Source organism: Pristis pectinata, chromosome 7 (genome assembly GCF_009764475.1).
Source record: "Pristis pectinata isolate sPriPec2 chromosome 7, sPriPec2.1.pri, whole genome shotgun sequence".
NCBI lineage: Eukaryota > Metazoa > Chordata > Chondrichthyes > Rhinopristiformes > Pristidae > Pristis > Pristis pectinata.
Genome location: NC_067411.1, coordinates 78,489,655 through 78,512,229, shown reverse-complemented (window position 1 = coordinate 78,512,229; position 22,575 = coordinate 78,489,655). Strand labels below are relative to the sequence as shown.

Here is a 22,575-nt window from a genome sequence, read left to right as displayed (position 1 = left end):
AGTATGGCATGTTTACTTAGAATCCCTTGCTGGTAAGCTGCAGAATTTTTAGTTGGACGAATCCCAGCAGTACCCCAATGCAAAGTTGCAAGTAATAATGTCTAAGCTCTATAGTTCAGCACCAAGCTTTCCAGAATGAAGTTGAAAGTTACAGCAATAATTTTAACTGTGTTCTCGTTCCTGACTGTTTTAAAATTTAACTGTTGGCTTTGTTCGTTCTATCTAGGAATAGTGAAGCTTCTGCTTTCCCAGCCAAATATTGAATTAAATCAACAGGTATGACAATTGTTTAGCTTGAGATCCTTGTCAGAAATATGTTGGAAAATTTTTTGATCAATAATTTTCACAATTTTTGCAGTGATTCACAAATTTTTAACTCAATAGAATATGTTTTGGAGCTTACTGATATAATTGAGCTACAAATATCATGGCCAATCACCAATTATAGGCTTACCATTTTATATGGGACAAATCTGACTGCAACCTTTGGCATCATTGCATGCAGCAGTTCTCACCAATTATTTCAGCAATGAAGTAACTGCAACAGTTTGAACAAAAAGATGATTGAAAAATTTCAGCGTTCACTAGTGCAAAGTGGAATGACTGAGTTTTTAAACATGTAAAAAGTAACGATTACTAATCTCTCTGCTCTGACTTTTAGAAGAACATGAGTAGTGAATTTAAAAATAAGTTTAATTTTTGGTATATCTGCTTTTCTTTTATTTCTCTTTCTTAATCCCATGTAAATGTTGTGATCTTTATTTCATTTCCTGTTTTTACTTCCTGCCTTGCTGTCTCTCTCAGTGAGTGTTCTTCGGTCTGGTAGTTTGAAGATGTTCCCTGATGTCCTTCCTGCTCACAGACTCCACAGATCCCCTGTAGAGAGAGTCACATTAACTTAGTGCTTGATTACTAGAAATCTTCATGGACAATCCCACAAAAAAAGTCACAGGATAACTGTATATGAGGTAAATGACAATAGCTGTTTAAAGCAAAGTCCAGCTGGTTCAATCTACCATTGCTCCATTCCTCAACTGAAAGTGGAGATGCGGAGTTGAAGACTGGAAAATGATCTATTTCATGCTCAATTATGGTCATTGGAATTTTCCTAATATTTTTTTCTCTTAAATTCCGATAAACTTTCATGATTGTGATCGTACTTTTCTATGGTAAATTAAAGTTAATTCTAAATTAAGCTTTGTGATATTGTGGTAGAATGTTGACTGTCATTTTAGAGGCTTTTACCACCTTTTCTTTTCTTGCATTTTGTTATGCATCTTATGTTGTAAAAGAGGGGGATGGAACCACACTGCTCCATGTCCATGTTTTCTTAAAGGGCTATTGTGATGTGTGAGCTGATACTCCATACCTGATGGAGTAGCTGACTAAATTTTATTATTACATTTAAATTCCTTGTATATTCCTCATCCCTATTAATCTATTTATGACAATGGAATAGAATGACAATATTTGCCATCAATCATTGTTCTTTGATGCACCAGAAGGACAATGATAAATATAATAGTGGAAGCTTGTTTTGGAATCTTTGGAGATTCAAAATGTTACTTTTATATCATAGAATAAATTATGCAGAGGTAATGTCACAAAGGAGAAGATTCAGGCCCATGGTCAAGGTTATCCATTTGAGCTACTTCCAGCTTTTGGTGGCATGTTTTACTTAAAGAGAAGCCTTAACATTAACATTGAGCTTTTTAAATCAGGAAATTCATGCAATCAAAACTTGTGCCTTTCTTTTGTGTTTTTTTCCCAAAGTGCATTGACAAACAGAATTTCAAAAGTAGCAAAATATTTAAAATGAGAATACAACAATGAGGAATATAACAAGTTTTTTTTTCATTTATTTAAAGCCACCTTTAAAACCAGCTATGAATGGGTTGTTTTTTTTTGTACAAGAAAGCACCAATTTAGTTTTGGAAGAGTATTTTTCCATGTTTTCCCAAATGGCAAACAATGATAGATTCTAAAGTGCTGATAATATTACAGCTGAGATGGTAGACGTATTATTTCTTGATGCTGCTCTTAGGATAGGCTTGGTAGCTTCAGTGGTTTACACTTGTGTAAATTTGGGGTTGTTTTACATTTGTACAGAATAAACTGGGAGATACAGTTGTGCATGCCGCTGCATGGAAGGGATATGAAGATATCCTAGAGTTGTTGCTTTTGAAAGGTAAGCCTCCTTAGAAATATTTTCAAGTACAATATGTTAAATTGTTATTTTCATTGATGTTATTCTCTCATATCCACCTTCCACGTATTACCTCTTTTTGTCTGTGTTTTCCAATCTTTATCAACTTTCATCAACCCTCAATGCTTTTCTTTATTTCATTTGCCAACAGCAATAAACCGGTAATAGAATATCAGGCCTTCAATTGATAGAATTCAAACTGTGTATCTTTCTTTTGGAGTGGAAGTGATAATTTAAAATCTTTACAGTTGAGCATTTTTTCCTCACTCTATTTGCTATTATACAGCTTTTAGTAACTTTCTAAAATGCTAGCGTAAGCCTTATCAGTGAGTAAATATAATATTGAAGATTTTAGTAGTAATTGGAAGAGTGCACCCATTCTGACCCAGTTGAAATTAACGTTGCCATTTCATAAGTCTGCAACAGCTCTGCTCTAGATTTTTGGGAATGACCTTAAGTTGGCACAGACCAAGTATAGTTTTTAGTTGACATAAAATTTATAAAGTGCAGTACATTTGGATCGAGTGTATTCAGTTCACTTTGTAAGGTCATGTATTTTGTCCTTTATTGATGCTATATTTCCACTGAAATAGAAAAAGTGACATCAATTTGGGAAGCAGAGTTGGTTGGCATGCAGAAAGAATCTCAGCAATATGGACTGAAGTACTAGAACCTTACCACTAGAGGAATGGGGTAATTGCACCTTGATGGTTTAAATAATTTCCATTATAAATGTGAATATAAAAAATACATGACAGAGAAATTTAGTATCAAGGAACAATGATATAATAATAGGAAGTATTGTAGACATTTTTTTAAACTATTAATTCTCAAGTGCTGAAATAATTTTTGAGGCAAGGACAAAACTTTGTCTTCATTAACCAACTGTTATGCATAATTGTCTATTCTATCCATAGGTGCCAGAATAGATCTGAAAAACAATGAGAAAAAAGTGCCGCTTGATATGGCTACCAATCCACAATGTTCTTCTCTTCTTAAGAAGAAATCTGGTCAAGGTAAGTCAATGTAAACTTATTCAATACATAATCTTATGCTGACTGGAGACACTGTATGTAACTTGGAAATTTGTGAGTCATCTGTACTCCATCGTAAACTCCTGTGGTAATATTCTGATTTCCTTGATGCAATAAATTTAAACTTCATTCAGGGGGCATGTACAGGGTCAATCCTAACAGTCAAATATTTCCAAGAATTGTAGTGCTGTTGAAAGAGACCAAATATAAAAAAGCTTAATTTTTATTGGAACTGAAAGAATAGGATTTCTCCCCAAGATCTATCAGAAACTGATGTATCTTAAGCACTTAAATAGTACTTCAGTCTTGATAATCCCTCACTTTGGAAACTTGCACCCAATCCAGCACTTTGCTGATCCCTTGGTCCTTCAGCAGCTTCTGGCTCTTGCCATAGTTCCCACTGGCTTTGGATGGGAGAAAGATTTTTATGGACAGAGTAGTTTTGTAAGATTAGTTTCATGACTATAAATGTATAATTAACAAAAACATAGTAATGTTTAGAATATTTATTTAATACCGGTACCTGGGTCTGAATATGCTTTCCTTTCATCAGCCAGTATATTTTATCCATAACCAATTTTACCACTTTTTCCACTGCTTTCAGTTCCAGAACCAGTTTTCTATGAGGAATTTTATTAAAGAGCTTTTCAAAGATCTTCTAAAGTTGGTTAACACCTTGACCAGTCAGTGTCTTTCTGTCGTAAAACCATATATCTGTTTGTCAGGAGCTTGCCATAGTTCCCAAATTTGGTCATGACGCTGAGTTGAGTTGTTCTACCAGATGGGTTTGTGGTTGCCTGAATTAGATAACCACAACCATAATCTTGTTTGAATGGAAATATTAAGCTGAGTTTTGCTGAGAGTGCTAGCAGTTCCGCACAGAACGAGCAGTGTTTTGCCAGGTAAATTCCTGTGGGCCACTCTTTGCTAACCTTTAGTCAACTGCAGTTCACCGGTAACTTATTTGTAAAGACCAGTGAAGAAATAAAAACCTGCTGCAATTAAGCTGGAGAATCCGCCTGCTGACACGGCATATGAACAATAGCACCATTTATTTCAATGGAGAAGCACAGCTGTAAGGGATACGTTGGTTAATTGACATTCTTGAGATTAGCTGAGTTTAAATAAATACTCAAGTTCTTTAAGTGATTTAATTTTAATGTTCTCTTGTTTTTTTAATAGCTTTTGTATGTCTCAATATGTTGGAGTAGATTCAGGCATATTCAGAATTCTTGACGGCTTTAATATTTGACAAATTTGAGGTGTGGCTTAACTGGCTGCCCCTATTTTTCTGAGTGAGTGTTGGGTGTGTATTCTGCATATAGCTCACTGCAACCTTTTCCCCAATATATGATGACATTGTGTTATGCAGGGCTGTGCTGGTGTAAAAGGTCCTCACCATTTAGAATCTGAGTGGCATTGCCAGCAAAATCACTCTTTGTGATTTTTATAAATGACTTGGATGAGGATGTGGAAGGGTGGGTTAGTAAGCTTGCTGATGACACGAAGGTTGGTGGTGTTGTGGATAGTGTAGAAGGTTGCTGTAGGTTACAGCAGGACATTGATAGGATGCAGACCTGGGCTGAGAAGTGGCAGATGGAGTTCAACCTGGAAAACTGAGAAGTGATACACTTTGGAAGATAGAATTTGAAGGCAGAATACAAGGTTAATGGCAGGGCTCTTTGCAGTGTGGAGGAACAGAGGGATCTTGGGGCCCACGTCCATAGATCCCTCAAGGTTGCCGCACGGGTTGATAGGGTTGTTAGGAAGGCGTATGGTGTGTTGGCCTCGATTAGTCGGGGTATTGAGGTCAAGAGCCGCGAGGTAATGTTGCAGCTCTATAGAACTCTGGTTAGGCCACACTTGGAGTATTGTGTTCATTTCTGGTCATCTTGTTATAGGAAGGATGTGGAAGTTTTAGAGAGGTTGCAGAGGAGATTTACCAGGATGCTGCCTGAACTGGAGAGCATGTCTTACGAGGATAGGTTGAGTGAGTTGGGACTTTTCTCTTTGGAGAGAAGGAGGGTGAGAGGTGACTTGATAGAGGTCTAGAAGATGATATGAGGCATAAATCAAGTGGAGAGTCAGAGACTTTTTCCCAGGGTGAAAATGGCTAACACAAGGGGGCATAATTTTGAGATGATTGGAGGAAGGTATAAGGGGGATGTCAGAGGTAGGTTTTTTTTACACAGAGAGTGGTGGGTGCGTGGAACGCACTGCCAACAGAGGTTGTGGGGGCAGATACATTAGGGACATTTGAGAGACTCTTAGATAGCCACATGAATGATAGAGAAATGGGGAGCTATGTGGGAGGGAAGCGTTGGATAGATATTGGAGTAGGATAAAATGTTGGCACAACATTGTGGGCCAAAGGGCCTGTACTGTGCTGTAATGTTCCATATTCTATGTTCTAAAAGGTACTGGTGGACTAACATGAGGCATGTACATATTTAATCTGCAGGGAAGCCTGCTGCTGACAGCAAGTTCATATTAATAATGTTTTCTTGTTTTTAATACGTTCATTATAAACTTATCTGAACTTCTGACTTGATTTGAGAGTCTATAAGTCTATATCTGTAGCTTTGGTGAATGCAGGCAAAATCATTTGCTGTGAATGATACAAGGGTGCATCCGTTGAAAATACTAATTTTCTTTTTATCCTGTGTTTTGACCTATTGGTATTGTTAAAGTCTTAAATTCTTTTCTGATTATCTTAGTGTTGTTGCAATATTGGAGGCATTTCCTGCTGTTATTGTTTACCAATAAGAAAAGATTCAGTGGGCCACATGCCCATCATTTTGATGCAGTTGAAAGAACAATACAGACACCATTACTGGGTTTGGGGTAGATCTCTGTATGGATTACTTTATTATATGTAAAATGAAATCATTTAATTTGACTTTTGAAATTCAAGAGATGAGACATTGCAGAAGGCAAACTGATTGAAGTTAATCTTTTTTTTGAGTGTTCTGTAGAACTGGAGAAGTGAGCCAGCAGAAATACCAGTTTTGCATCTACATCTTGAATGTAATGCATGCACTATTTTGTGCCAGTTACATGAGGGGAGAAAATCTCAGTTAATTCATAGAAGTTTTTTTAAAAAATGCTCTGATTGTTGTGACATTTGCTTTCCTCCCATGCTTACATGAGCTGCAGAACTAATACTGCGGACAGTCCCTCTGCTGGTCTGTGAAATGTTACTGAACACATCTTTTTCTACTTCAGGCATGTGCATTTATTCAAGTTGATTTCTGTTAGCAACAGGATACCAAATGGTGCATCAACTGTACTCTGTTTCTCTTTATTTTGTCTAGAATTTATTTTAAAAGTTTAATGTGATGAGAATTATTGATCCTAGAATTTAATTGTACCAAAAGATATTAAATGTATTCAAAAGCTGACTGAACTCCCAGAACTTTGAACTTTCTCAGTGAAATGCATCTGCAAAATATTTGTTTTATCATTTTCACAGTTGTGGAACAGAAGCTGCAGTAAAGTCCTTTATTCTTTTGACAGAAACAAATGAATGTGCAATAATTCATACAACTGAATTCTTGCAGAACTTCATTTACTTTTAAAGTGTCAGCAAATTTTGTGGCCGGTCTTCCCCTTTTGGCAGAAGCCAAGTAAACTAAATATAATCACCAAAGTAAACGGTGCACCATCCTCATTTTGTCTCATCTGACCTTTTTCCTGTATAAGCAGTGGCCATCTATCCAAACACTTTATTTCCCTCCATCAGTCAATTTTTTTTATATGTTAGGATTGCCTTATTTCTTGTTGCTTTGTGAATGCTTTTTGAAAATCCACGTGGACCACTTAGCCTCCTGCTCTGTTGTGGTGATAGAATTCTTTATGAACATTCCCATCTCTTTCTTCTGCTCTCTTTATCTGCTGTCTTTACCTCTCGCTGCCTTGGCTAAGCAGCTAAGCAGCCAGTATAATCAAAGACCCCACCCACCTGAGTCATCCTCTCTTCTCTGCTCTTCCATTAGGCAGAAGATACAGGAGCCTGAGGGCACGTACCACCAGGCTTAAGGACAGCTTTTACCCCACTGTGATAAGACTATTGAACGGTTCCCTTGTACGATGAGATGGACTCTGACCTCATGATCTACCTTGTTGTGACCTTGCACCTTATTGCACTGCACTTTCTCTGTAGCTGTGACGCTTTACTCTGTACTGTTTTTACCTGTACTACCTCAATGCACTCTGTACTAACTCAATGTAACTGCACTGTGTAATGAATTGACCTGTATGATTGGTATGCAAGACAAGTTTTTCTCTGTACCTCGGTACAAGTGACAATAATAAACCAATACCAATCTTTCATGGAAGTATATGTAATGATTATGCTCTAAAGTCTTATGCAAACTCAAACCATGTCTCCATTACAATTAGTATTTCATTTCCCTCCATGGCTATTTATCCTGCTTTACATTCCAATTTTGTGTTAATTTTTTTTGGACATTCACGTTATCAGTCATTCTTGCCATCTGATTTTGGACCTTTGATTCTTATTTTTCTTCTCTGCATTTCTCTTTAATATCTTTTACATCAGCTTTTTGGGGGAAAAAATATCCCTTGCTACATTTAGCCATTTTTCTCCCTTTTCCCTTCGATAGTATTTTCTTGCAGTTTAAGCTAGCCTTTTGCTGCCATTCAAATGGCAATAATTCTGCTTGAACATTTTATTCACATTCCTGGATTCCTTCCTCTTCAATTCTGTTTAAATCTTTTGCTCTTCTGTTCTATTTTGACTCGTTAATTTGTGGTTTCCGTTTCAATTCATGTGAAGTTCTCCCTTCAGTGTAGCCTTCCCCTGGTTCCAGAAGTCTTGCCAATATACCAAGAAGTGAAACCTTCTATCCTGTAGTTGTACAATGAGTCCCAACATGAGTTCAGCTCCTTTCCCTCCCTTTCCAAAACTTTGTTTCATGATATGTTTAACTGTGCCATCATGGACTGGGATCTGGAAGAAATAGCAGAGGTACTTAATGAATACTTCACGTCTGTATTCACCACGGAAAAAGATCTGGGGGATTGTAGTGGGGACTTGCAGCAGCCTGAAAAGCTTGAGCATGTAGGTATTAGAAAAGAGGTGGTGCTGAAACTTTTGGAAAGCATCAAGTTAGATAAGTCACCGGGAATGGGTGAGATGTACCCCAGGTTGCTGTGGGAGGTGAGGGAGGAGATTGCGGAGCCTCTGACGATGATCTTTGTGTCATCCATGGAGATGGAAGAAGTTCCGGAAGATTGGAGGGTTGCGGATGTTGTTCCCTTATTCAAGAAGGGGAGTAGGGATAGCCCAGGAAATTATAGACCGGTGAGTCTTACCTCAGTGGTTGGTAAGCTGATGGAGAAGATCCTGAGAGGCAGGATTTATGAACATTTGGAGAAGTATAATATGATTAGGAATAGTCAGCATGGCTTTGTCAAGGGCAGGTCCTGCCTTACAAGCCTGATTGAATTTTTTGAGGATGTGACTAAGCACATCGATGAAGGGAGAGCAGTAGATGTAGTGTATATGGATTTCAGCAAGGCATTTGATAAGGTACCCCATGCGAGGCTTATGGAGAAGGTGAGGAGACATGGGATCCAAGGGGACACTGCAGTGTGGATCCAGAACTGGCTGGCCCACAGAAGGCAAAGAATGGTTGTTGAAGGGTTATATTCTGAGTGGAGGTTGGTGACCAGTGGAGTACCTCAGGGATCTGTACTGGGACCCTTACTATTTGTGATTTTTATAAATGACCTGGATGAGTAAGTGGAGGTGTGGGTTAGTAAGTTTGAGGATGACACGAAGGTTGGGGGTGTTGTGGATAGTTTGGAGGGCTGTCAGAGGTTACAGAGGGACATAGATAGGATGCAGAGTTGGGCTGAGAAGTGGCAGATGCAGTTCAACCCAGACAAGTGTGAAGTGGTTCATTTTGGTAGGTCAAATATGTTGGCGAAATATAGTATTAATGGTAGGACTCTTGGCAGTGTGGAGGATCAGAGGGATCTTGGGGTCCGAGTCCATAGGATGTTCAAAGCGGCTGCACAGGTTGACTCTGTGGTTAAGAAGGCATATGGTGTATTCTCCTTCATCAATCGGGGAATTGAATTTAGGAGCCATGAGGTATTGTTGCAGCTATATAGGTCCCTGGTCAGACCCCACTTGGAGTATTGTGCTCAGTTCTGGTCGCCTCACTACAGGAAAGTTGTGGAAGCCATAGAAAGGGTGCAGAGGAGATTTACAAGGATGCTGCCTGGAATGTGGAGCATGCCTTATGAAAGCAGGTTGAGGGAACTCGGCCTTTTCTCCTCGGAGAGACGGAGGATGAGGGGGGACCTGATTGAGGTGTATAAGATGATGAGAGGTATTGATAGGGTAGATAGTCAGAGGCTTTTCCTCAGGGCTGAATTGGTGGCCACAAGAGGACATAGGTTTAAGGTGCTGGGGAGTAGATATAGAGGAGATGTCAGGGCTAAGTTTTTTACTCAGAGAGTGGTGAGTGTGTGGAATGGGGTGCCAGAAATGGTGGTGGAGTCTGATACGATAGGGTCTTTCAAGAGACTGTTAGATAGGTACATGGAGCTGAGTAAAATAGAGGGCTATGGGTAAGCCTAGTAATTTCCAGGGTAGGGACATGTTCGGCACAGCTTTGTGGGCCGAAGGGCCTGAATTGTGCTGTAATTGTTCTATGTTCTATGTTTCAGGATGTCTGGTTGTGACTTTAAAAATAATTGTATTCAGATCATGAACTGTAGACCCTGGCATTGATATTACTCTCCTGTTCTAATTTTCACCCACTTGGACAATTCTCTTCCACAGTGCTTACCTGTTATTCAGTACCACCATCCTCATACATATCCCTTGGATACATTTTTGGTTAATGCCTCTGATTTCCGTTCTCTCTGAATAGCATCTAGTTTTACCCTATTTCTTAGCTTCTACAATTTTTTTTTCCTTTCCTGAACCTATCACTGTTGCTTAGATGACTACATTCACCACTGCGTCTTTGTCCTCATTGTGGCAAGTTGTTACTCAACTACAAAAGATCGTCTGCACCAAAGACTGCTTTCTAATTTGATAAATTTGCTGCCCTAGATATACTGAGAATATTGAAAGGATCACATTTCCTGATGTGCACACATCTAAAGACTTCCTGTGAAACATATTTTTCTTTGAGATTCTACCAACTCTTTATAGCTTATACTATCTTAAACTGTGCAGCCCATCTACCAGTCAGGGGCAGGAAATTGCAATTCCTTAACATCACTTACTACTGCCAAACAGATCACTGCCTGGGCATCAAATAATCCTATACAGCTCCTGGTATTGAAATTAATTTTCTTAGCAGAAAATTAAAATTTCTATACTTCTTTCTCAGGCATCATGTTGTGGACTAATTCCATACAGCACCACTTGTCTCTCTCAGCTTAGTCACTGCTCTCCCTTTAATTCATAGTTCTGAGCACGAGAGTTTATTGCATCACTGTCTCCTTCCGCTCATATTTTTTGCTTCCTCCAAAAATGTGCTGAGAAGTCTGAGTGCCAATCCTATCGTGTTCTTTGAAGTCTAACTCCATACATTGAAACTTTGTTTCCTCAGAGTTCAGTTTCAAAAACTGTTCCAGATTAAAATAAAATAGAATTAGTATTATTTAACGTTTTAAGAGTACTTAGCAGAAATATAGTGACAGAATGGCTAGTGATTGGAAATGTAACATTTTTGTGCTTTGTTACTCAGATGTTATTCACAACAGAAGGAGAATATTTTCCCATTCTAAACGAGCCTGCTCTGTTCTTCTAAGTCTTATGACACATGAAATTATAAGCAACAATTCTAGAAATGCTGTATATGCCTAGTAAATGCAAGATAAACAAAAAGAAGACTAGTTTCTGAAGGCTACTAGTTTTAATAAAAGTGGAATTTTTTATAAGAATTCTAATCATAACCTAGAAATTGCTCCAAACTGTTTCCTTTGGGATTAAAGCAGTGTTGTGTGTCACTCATGGCTATTAGTGGAAGTCTCAAAATGAATGAAGTTCACAGAACAGTGTTATTGGGTTTCTCTGTGTAATGTTGCGCTGAAACAGACATTGTTGGTTTCAACACTGAGTTTCCTATTGACATGTTACAAGTTCTTGTAGTTCTCGGCATGAAACACGATAAATGTGTTCCCTGCAGCCTTCTCCTAAAGGGACATGCACAAGCAGTACTCTTCCACCAACAGGTCTATGTTACTACAGAATGGATGCTGCAGTGATTGGAGTGTGTTCCTTCTGGGAGTCAGAGGAACCTGGACAGATGGTGAAGAGTAGTGCCCATAGGAGGCATGTTCTCCATATGAGGGGGAGGTGGTGGTGGTATGGAGACTCTCCACGTCTGCTAACCAGGACTTCTGTATTGACATGAATGTGGTCTCTAAATACAGCACTTGGGGAAGGCTGCAATGCAGGCTATTCCCATGACAGATTCTGTCTACCACTGCAGACTGAAGGTAAAGTAAACAAAGTTTTCTCCCCATCAACATGAAGTTGGGATGACCTCCCTAATGGGAGCTGTGACGTGTAGTAGAGATCAGCAGCAAGAAATTAGAGGCTAGGAACCTAAGAGTGACTGTGACCTTGATCTCCACAAGGAAGGCATAAGTAACACATTTGAGCTCAAGGTCACAAATCTTGGTGAGAACAAAAATGTAGATTGAGAGTTCACCCTGTAACTAACATGGTTTCAGAGAAGTGGCATAAGTAAAACCTACTTCTTCTGTCAATTAAATTCAGACCAGTGAGATTAAATTTTGTTTGTCGCTCTGCCTTTTAAATCGTTTGTGGTAATGTTATGTCAGGAAAGAAGTGCTAAGGCAAATTTAAATTCTACTGACAAATGAAGAGATGAATTTCTCAAGGGGTATTAATGCACCCAGAAGTGGTGAAAAATTGTTCTACTCTGCAACAAACATTTTTTTCCTTCAGCCCTGCAAGAGATGTACAGCTCTGCACTTTTACAGATTTTTAGTGAAAGCCTATTCTCATTCATTTAATTTTTATTTCATAATTTTCATTTTAAGTGGAACTAAAATTTTGGCACTTCTTAAACAAAAGTTAGATATTTTTATGTGGAAACCCTATCACTATTCTACTGTTAAGCTAGTATTGAATCCAAGTACCTAATTTGTCATTAATTGTGTTAATCTTGATCATCTTTGGACCAATTGTATATAAAGACTTACTGATATTTTCTGAAGTCAAATTGAGTTCACCAGTGAGCCAAGAATGATGTAGCCTTGATCTCCTTAAACAATCCTTTTAGATTCTGTGCTTTTTAGATACAAGGTAGTGATGTCCAAACTGCCTTTGGAATTTCTGCCCCATTATTATTGATTCTCAATATATAAATCCCAGATTTGTGTATATTTTCATTTTAATGCTGGTATTATATTTGCAATCTTTCAGTCTTGGTTTATAATTTATGCTGATGTCACAGAAATTAAAAATCGTCTTCAAATTTGTCCCCAAGCCTCTTTGAGGGTTTTGGTGGGAATCCATTTGTAATCTGGTTCTCATCTGGTTATTGAAGTGTTTCTAGCTGTAACGTTCAACAAGTTGTTATTTATGCAGTGCCCTCAATGTGGCATAATGTCCCGAGGAGCTTCACAGAAGCATCAGTAAGTGCAATTTTACAGTGAGCAATGTGAAGAAATATTAGGGTAGATGGCTAAAAGCTTAAAGGAGAAAAGGGTAAAGGGATAGTAAGGCTTAGAGAGGGAATTGCAGAACTTAAGGTCTTGACACAAACACCAATTAAATTAAAAGCTGATCAAAAAGTTCATAATAGGAGGAGTACTGGTTATAGAGCTGGAGCAAATTAGAGCAATCTGAGAATGGTAAGGGATGATGCCATTTGAAAGGTTTGAAATCAAGGGTGAAGTTTTTAAAAATCAAGGCATTCCTTAATGGAAAGCTAGCACAGGGGAGGTGGTCAACAGGACTTGGTATGAACTAGGACAGCATAGTTTTGGATGTTGTCAAGTTCACACAAAATAGAACAAGAAAAGCTAGCCATGATGCATCAGAATAGCCTAGAAGTAAATTAACAAAGTTTCAACAGCAGATGGGGCAATACAGAAATAGAATTTAGTGATGTTACTAACATGAGCATAGGTTATCTAGATAATGACATTGATATTTGGCACAAAGCTCACTTATGGGTCAGTTGTGATACCAAAGTTGCAAACAGTCTGGTTCAGGCTCAGAATGTTGTTGTGGAGTGTTTTGGAATTTGTGACTGGGACCAAAGATCTGATTTTTCCCAGTATTTTGGCTGGAGAAAATACTGGATGTCAGTGAGTGGTTTGACACTTTGAAGACAGGGAAGGAGTTGAAAGAGATAATAAGAAGATAGACTTGGATATCGTGGGATGCTTGTGGAAGCTTTTGTATTTTTTTCCCCATTATGTGTGGGCGCTGGTGAATACAGAATAGATGAGGGTAGAGCTGAGTGTGGTCCCCACCCAGCTGGAGGAAATTAGAGAATCTCAGAGGAAAGTAGTTCTCTCAATGGTTGCATACACGTAGAGATGGATTGGAATTGGTTTATTTTTATTGCTTGTACCGAGGTACAGTGAAAAACTTGCCTTGCATACCGTTTATACAGATCAATTCATTACATAGTGCATTGAGGTAGTACAAGGTAAAACAATATAGAATGCAGCGTGAAGTGTCACAGCATCAGAGAAAGTGCAGTGCAGGTAGACAATAAGGTGCAAGGTCATAACGAGGTAGACTGTCAGGTCAAGAATCCATCTTATTGTACTAGGGGACTGTTCAATAGTCTTATGACAGCAGGATAGAAGCTGTCCTTGAGCCTGGTGGTACGTGCTTTCAGGCTTTTGTATCTTCTGCCTGATGGGAGAGGGGAGAAGAGAGAATGTCCAGGGTGGGTGGGGTCTTTGATTATGCTGGCTGTTTTATCAAGGCAGTGAGAAGTGTAGACAGAGTCCATGGAGGGGAGGCTGGTTTCCGTGATGTGCTGAGCTGTGTCCACAACTCTCTGCAGTTTCTTGCGGTCCCGGGCAGAGCAGTTGTCATACCAAACCATGATGCATCCAGATAGGATGCTTTCTATGGTGCATCGATAAAAGTTGGTGAACGTCAAGGGGGACGCGCCAAATTTCTTTAGCCTCCTGAGGAAGTAGAGGCGCTGGTGAGCTTTCTTGGCTGCAGCATCTACATAGTTGGACCAGGACAGGCTATTGGTGATGTTCACTCCTAGGAACTTGAAGCTCTCAACACTCTTGACATCGGCACCATTGATGTAAACAGGAGCGTGTGCACTGCTCCCTTACTGAAGTCAATGACCAACTCTTGTTTTGCTGACATTGAGGGAAAAGTTGTTGTCATGACACCATGTCACTAAGCTCTCTATCTTCTTCCTGTACTCCGACTCATCGTTGTTTGAGATACAGCCCACAAAGGTGGTATCATCTGCAAACTTGTCGATGGCATTAGAGCAGAATCTAGTCATGAATGTATAGGGAGTAGAGTAGGGGGCTGGGGACACAGCCTTGTGGGGCACCATTGTTGAGAGTAATCATGGCAGAGGTGTTGCTGCCTATCCTTACTGATTGCGGTCTGTTGGTTCAGAAGTCAAGGATCCAGTTACAGAAGGAGGTGTTGAGTCCCAGGTCTTGAAGTTTGGTGTTGAGTTTGCTTGGAATTATAGTATTGAAGGTGGAGCTGTAGTCTAACGTAGGTGTCTTTACTGTCTAGATGCTCCAGTGATGAGTGTAGGACAAGGGAGATGGCGTCTGCCATAGACCTGTTTTGATGGTAGGCGAATTGCAGTGGGTTGAGGTTGTCTGGGAGGCTGGAGTTAATGCGTTCCGTGACCAGCCTCTGAAAGCACTTCATGATGGTGGATGTCAGAGCCACTGGTTGGTAGTCATTAAGGCATGTTACCTTGTTTTGCTTAGGCACCGGGATAATAGTGGTCTTCTTAATGCAGGTGGAAACCTCAGATTGAAGCAGGGTGAGGTTAGAAATGTCTGCAAATACCCCTGTCAGCTGAGCTGCACAGGATCTAATGACACAAGAGGGACACCATCCAGATGCTTACCGTGGGTTCACTCTCCGGAAGACTGATCTTGCGTCCTCAACCATGACCATGGATTCAGGTTCATTGGAGGCTGTCGGGGTGGGTGGTAACATACCATTCCCCTTCTGTTCAACATGTGCATAGAATGCGTTAAGCTCATCAGGAAGGGATGCGTTGTTGTTGACAATGCTACCTGATTTCATTTTGTAGCCCATCATAGCATGTAAACCCTGCCACAACCGGTGGCTGGTCTGGGGCTCGATTTTGGACTGATATTGTCTCTTGGCATCTAATAGCTTTACGGAGGTCATATCTCAATTTCTTGTAATGGTCAGGGTCACCTGATTTGAATGCTGCCGTAATGCTTCAGTGGGGAGTGGATCTCCCAGTTTATCCATGGTTTCCAGTTTGGGAACACCCTGATTGCCCTCTTTGGTATGCAGTCCTCACAGCACTTGGTGATAAAGTCCGTGATGGTGGTGACATACTCATCTAGGCTGGCAGCTGAGCCTTTGAACATGGATCAGTCATGTAGAAGCTCATCTATTTCCTCAGACCAGCACTGCACAACTTTCTGTACTGGATCCTCCCATTTCAGCTTCTATTTGCACGCAGACAGAAGGAGCACAGCCTAGTGGTCCAATTTACCAAAGTGTGGGTGAGGGTTGGTTCAGTAGGCATCTTTGGTTGTACAGCAATGGTCAAGGGTGTGTTGGGCCCCAGTGGGCCAGGAGACGCACTGGTAGTATTCTGGTAGTATTTGAAGTTGGCCTGGTTGAAGTCACCTGCAGTGATGAAGAGGGACTCTGGGTATCCTGTTTCAAGGCTGTTTTGCACATTGTGTGCAGGCTTTATGTCCGTCTGGGGTGGGATTTTGACTGCCGTCAGGATAGCTGAAGAGAACTCCTGTGGCAAGTAGAATGGGCGACACTTCACCATTAAATATATGAAAATTAGTTATTTAATTTAATAGTTATGGGAATTTAATAAGCACTTTGTCACTGCAGTTATTTATCATCATACATTTTGCAAAGTGGTGGTTTTTATCTGGAGCCTTCAAAGATGTTCTGAACTATTTGAAGAGTTGAAGCGGTTAACTCTCGTAGTTTATAAGGATCAAGGAATTGTGAACGTGGAAACCTCACATCATTAGGTGTACACTGCAAATTGTTACTTAAAATGCAAGGCATTGGCAAAGTTATCTGTTGATAACTTATTCCAGCTAATAAATATGACTGAGAGTTTAAAGTGTAAAACAAAGTCTAATCTTGTGTATTGCTCTGATCCCCCATGAAGACTTGATGGTCTTGTGAAATCACAGGATTAAATTAGTACATGAGCCCAAATTTCTGAATGGAAGGAAATCAGAAAATGCTGAAACACTCAGCAGTTTAGTCTGATGAAGGGTTTTAAACCTAAAACATTAACTCTGTTTCTCCTTCCACAGATACTACCTGAGCTGTTGAGTGCTTCCAACATTTTCTGTTTCTATTTCTGACCTCCAGCATCTGCAATTTCTTTGATTTTCATTTTCTGAATGAAAACTCTGGCACACACACAAACCTCAAACTCACTGATGGTTAGCACTATACCTTTAGAAACACTGTACTGCTAGATTCCCCATGGAGGTTACTGGTAGAGTAGAATGTTGCTGATTTCTCCAACAGTTATGTTGGGGGATTGACTGCTGGATCCTGTACCAGGCTAGACTCATTGACTTCAGTGGAGGTTGCAGGGAAGAAAGGTAAACAGGTGATATTTTCAACTCTGTTTGTTTAATGTGGTCAGTTATGTAATATTTTCAGTTAATCTTAATTTGTAAAATATATTTTAGTTATGAAAAAATAGTTAATTTTAAATGGTATTAAATGTTTCTGAGAGACAGAGATTAATGGTAAACTTTCAAATAGTTTGATATCTTGGAGAGCTGTTCAAACAATGGGTGTTGCTTTGTTGGGTCACTCCATCATGTTGTATGAGGTCCTGCTGCTCCTGGGGGCTTTGTTTTTTGGACCCAGCACACTGGCCAGAATTGGGTAAGTTTGGGAGAGTGGTGATTGTGTGCTGCAAACCTCTCCCAAAGAAAAAAACAGGACATGAAGTTATAAAAAACAAGATGATATATTTTGCCTCTTTTGACTACTTACAAATCTGTAACTTAAAACACCACTCCTTTTCTTCTTAGGTATCATAAGGACTGCGAGTAATGCAGAGGAATACCTTGATGATGAAGACTCTGATTGAAACACATTCCAAAGTTAGAGCATCAAACCCCTGGTTTGTTTGTTGTTTTGCTTGCAGTTTTATGATAACAACATGATTATCATGGAATTGTTATACTTTCGTGCTGATCATGTGATTTCCGTTTGGGCAAGTGCTATGATTTTCTCAACGCTAACCCCCTTCCACCATCCCCTCACCCTACCCCATCCCCACCCCAAATAGAAATGAGCTTGTGCTGCAAGATTTTTATTTGAAGAATTAGATTGATAGCAATTGAATTCATTTGAAACATAAAAGATATGGATTTTAAAGCACAATTTATAAACAAAATCCCCATCCTGAAAATCATTTAATTGGAGAATATTTCTAAATATATCCAGCCTGACAATCAGAATTAATTTGTTTGAAAACTACTTATTTTGCTTTTTTTCACCAAAGCAGGTTTATGTACGTATTTAATACAGGATGCCATGAAATGTTTGTTCTCTGGTTTGTCTTATCAGCACAAGGCACAAACCAAAACATTTATTTTCCCCTAAATAACTCTTAAAGCTCTAACCCTAGCTGCAGCAAACCAAAATATGACTATTCTTTGCATAAAAAAAATTAATGGGTACTTTAAAACATAATAGGAATTATCATATTTCACAATACATCCTCACATGGCAATTAAATTTACTTACCACAACCCACTTACAACTACTGCCATAATTCTGCTGTGTTTGGATGTTTTTACAGCAGTATTCTGTGCGTCCTGTGAAGAAGTGCCTTGTTAAGAATGACAACTGCAAACATGAACTTTTTACTGTATGAGATAATTACTCATGTGGCTCCTTAATTTTCTTCTGATAGCTATGCTAGATAAAGCTGATGCAAAAACAAAATGGCATTTTGCTACTGGCTTTCTGAAAATGGTGGACTGGCAGCTCAGATGATTTAGTGGAGAGTATTATGGTATATTATTGGCTTCTCACATTTAAACAGCAATTATTTTACAATGTATCATTGCGTACTTCCACCAAATAATTGTGAAAAATTTTCATTAGGAATAAGTAAAAGACCATTTCATTTGATTTGTGGCATTTTTTTAGTTTTGCATAAGTCTGATTTAGCATTAAGATGCTTTTTTTCCCCACAGTACTTCTAGTCATCATTAAATAGAGAAAAAAGTGTAAATACTTTGAATACCTATGTCTGGATGCATGAACATCGGTTGAAATGTAAAACGAGCCATTAGATTTGGCCATGATTTGAATACTGTACTTTTTACCTCATGTTAAATATATATTATTGAAAAATTGTACTAAGCAATATACTGTAACTTTTCACTCTTGTCTAGCTTTGGAACAAAGAGAAGTCTAATTTTTGCCCAATTTCCAATCTGTTTAGTATGCAGGCACTCACCAAAACTGAGAAGTACACAATGGCATAGCTTGATTTGAGGAAGGTTCTGACCAGGCCAAATGCTTGGCCTCATTAAACGAAAACTAATTTAAAAAATGGAATAAAGGAAATGCTTCAGATATCTCTGTAAAATAGTGTCCTGCCCTGCTGGTATTACTCACATTAGTATGCATCTTATCATTTGGTCATCACTGCACACTTGTTAATTTTTATCTTTTAATTGGTTTCATCAGTTATGAGAGCTGAAATCATAAGCATGGAAAATCAAAGGATTACAAATTTGATCTGTGACATGGAACAAAAGCTAAATTTTCAGAGATTGCTTATTGCTTTGTGATTCAGTATATTTTTAATCGTTATGCTTGAATCCAATGAAAATTAGTGAAAAATGTAAATTGTAATTTTAAATATTAGGTGTGAATATATTCCTCTAATGAATTTAAGATTTTGAGCACTAAATAATCTTTGCTGCTATTGAATTTCAGGTCCATCATTTGTCACAAAAAAACTTTAAGTGCAATTTAAATATTTTGCAACATAATTTAATGTATGATGTCATAGAATTATCGCTCCTGCACATGGAATAAAATTTGATAACATAGAAATTGGAGTTTTATTTATAACACACCAAGTTGGGCCATGAAATATTGCTCCCCTTCAGATCACTACATCTATCAGTGGAATTAGAAACTACTTCAGCTTTGTAAAGAATTTAAGATATAGAAACAGGATTAGGCATGTTGCCTTTTATGCCTGCTATGCCATTCAGTATCATCATAGCTAATCTTTTACTTCAGCACAATTTGCTGCTCTAGTTTCTTAATATCTTAAAAAATCTATGGATCCCTGTTCTGAATATGCTTGGCAACGAGACCTTCTTAAATTACCCCCAATGTTGCATACTCTAATTTTGTTCAATAATTTCTTTTGTGACTCTTTGTTGCAGGCCTGCTGAATGTCCAAATACACCATATCAATTGTTCTGCTTTTGTCTATCTTGATGGTCACAACCTCAAAACAAAAATTCCAAAATATTTGTCTAACATGCTTTCATTATTTCATGTTGATTATGCCAGATCCTATTACTTCTATGTGATCTATTCCAACTTCATTAATGGATTCCAGCTATTTCCCTACTATTGATGTCTATAGTTCCCTGTTTTTTTCTTTCTCTCCTTTTTTGATTAGCAGGATTACATTTGCTACTTTGCAATCTGTGGGAATCGTTCTAAAATCTATGGAATGTTGTATGAAGACAACAGTGCTGACAGGACTACATCCACCATCACAATAGTTGCCTCCTTCAAAATCCTAGAATGCAGGTCATCCAGTCCTGGAAACTTATTACCTTTCATTCCCATTAAACGATGCAGGTTATTTTTTTTTAACTAATACTATTTACTATTTCTTTTAAACTTCTCATTTACTCTACACTTGTAGAGCCCCACTATTTCCTGGAGGTTTTCCATGTTTTCTTCTGTGATGGTGGACAGAAAATATTGTTTAATGTCTGCCATTTCTTCATTCCCCTGTGTGAGTTCCCCTGTCTTCATCTGTATGGGACTAGAGCAACTTGCCAATTGTTCCCTTTTTGCATACACTGATTCATTACTAGGCAGGCAGGCTGCATTCCCATGAGAAAGCACTAATGGAATTGGGGCTAAAAGAGGTCATTATTGTATTGTACATAAAGAGATGCTACTGACAGTGTTGCTGTATCAGGAACCTGACCTGAACCTATGCCATCCCTGCAATTCTGCGCTAGTGTGTTGAGAATCTGAATGAACTCCTGTCCTTCCTGTTGCTGCACACTGCTCTGCTGGGATCCTGGTATGAGTCGTGCAATGAATTGTCTCTCAGGGTGGTGTGGAGAGCCTGCCAATGAGGGCTGGTGCTGGGTGGGATGGAATGAGTAGTGTAGCTGTTCAGTAATGAACTCTGGCTGGCTGGGTGACTGTGGGACCAACAGCTGCTGCTCCATGTGTTGACATACAGCCCAGATCTTATGGTCTCACTCATCTACTCGTTCTCCAAGATGTGCCTGGGACCGTTATTTTTTGTCGTTCTCTGCCGTATCCACGCTTTTGTCCACCTATCACTGCTCTACTTTTCCCTCCTATATGTTGGGTTTCCCCTTTTCCTATCTTCAGTCCTGGAGAAGGGTCCCGACCCGAAACGTTGACTGCCTGCATTTCTCCACGGATGCTGCCTGGCCTGCTGAGTTCCTCCAGCATCATCGTGGTTTTCATTTAGATTCCAGCATCTGCAGTCCTTTGTCTCTCACTCATCTCTGTTTGATGTGATGGAAGTTGCTATTCCTCTCTTTATTTAGCTGCATGGCTTCCCTCCAGCCTAGAGGTTCCTCTATGGTAACAAAGCTTAACAACCTGCAACCACCATTGAGCTTTACCATTGAGAAAGTTCTGGGCTGGGAGAGCCCTGAAGCCAGACAGAGAGAGGAAGAAACACCAGTTTCCACCGCATCCAACAGAAGGTGATGAGATGCCGAGGAGCTGGGTGGTCTGTCAGCACACGGTTTGGGTGCTGTGAGTCACCAACATTGACCTCCACGCATTGTGCTGGCCAGGTTTCAGCACTGACTGGCAGCAATGGTCATGCCAGCCTTTCCCAGAAGCAGCCTCCCCTTACAGAGCTGTTCATAAAGTCATGCAGCATAGAAATGGGTCCTGTGGCCCACCAAGTCCAAGCTGGCTACTATGCACTCATGAACACCAAATTCATTTTAGTCTTTCCATATTCCCATCACCTTTCCCTAGCCCCCACACTCGGGGCAATTTACAGTGGTCAATTAATGTACCAACCTGTGTGTCTTTGGGGTGTGGGAGGAAACTCATGTGGTCCCAAGGAGAACATACAAACTTCACACAAACACCACCAGAGGTCAAGATTGAAACCAGGTCACTGAAGCTGTGAGGCAGCAGTTAAATGAGTCGGGATAACAATGTATCTACAGAAGCTTCTGCAGTATGTTTTTTTTTGTGATCTTTGATGGCATATTCTCATAGTCCACTTACACTTTCCCTATCAGTGCCTTGGTCCTCCTTTGCTGAACTCTGAAGCCTTCTCAAACCTCAGGCTTATTGCTTTTTGTTTAGCAAGATACGTATTTTCTTTTAACCAGATATGGCTGGACCACTTCTCCTATTGGGCTTCTTTGCCTTGAAGGAATAGCTTCTTATGAAGTTCCTTGGGATGGAGGATAACTAACTTCTGTTCTGGTTTTGTGGGCTCTGGGGTGACTGATGAGGCCAGTGTGGGAACCTGAGACTCTTTGACAGACAGACAGGAGATTTCTGGTGAGGGCAGGAAAGTGGGTAGCTTGAGTGGTGGTGCTCTCCTTCTGCTATTTATGCTGGCCTTCTGTGATCACTATTTCCTAAGGGCCCCTTAACTACCAGATCAGCAAATAACCCTTTCTCATTATACAATACTAGGTCTAAAATAGCTTGTTCTCCTGTTAGTTCGTCAACATGCTAATCGAGAAAACCCATCTCTTATACTGTCCATAAATTCATCATCCACACTATTGCTGCTAATTTGGTTTGCCCAGTCTATATCTCGACTAACTTGCCCCATGATTATTATAATATCCTTGTTACAT

At 39.4% G+C, this 22,575-nt stretch overlaps 1 protein-coding gene across 1 annotated transcript in view; it reads left to right on the top strand.

Annotated features, from left to right (window-relative positions):
* Window positions 1–19,558, top strand: part of ostf1 (osteoclast stimulating factor 1) — a 63,698-nt gene extending 44,140 nt beyond the window's left edge. Inside the window, exons 7-10 of the mRNA XM_052019894.1 lie at window positions 227–276; window positions 2,110–2,188; window positions 3,124–3,222; window positions 17,512–19,558. Coding sequence (XP_051875854.1) covers window positions 227–276; window positions 2,110–2,188; window positions 3,124–3,222; window positions 17,512–17,570 — 287 coding nt within the window. The 3' untranslated portion in view covers window positions 17,571–19,558. The remainder of the gene's footprint in view (window positions 1–226; window positions 277–2,109; window positions 2,189–3,123; window positions 3,223–17,511) is intronic.
* Window positions 19,559–22,575: the final 3,017 nt, after the last annotated feature.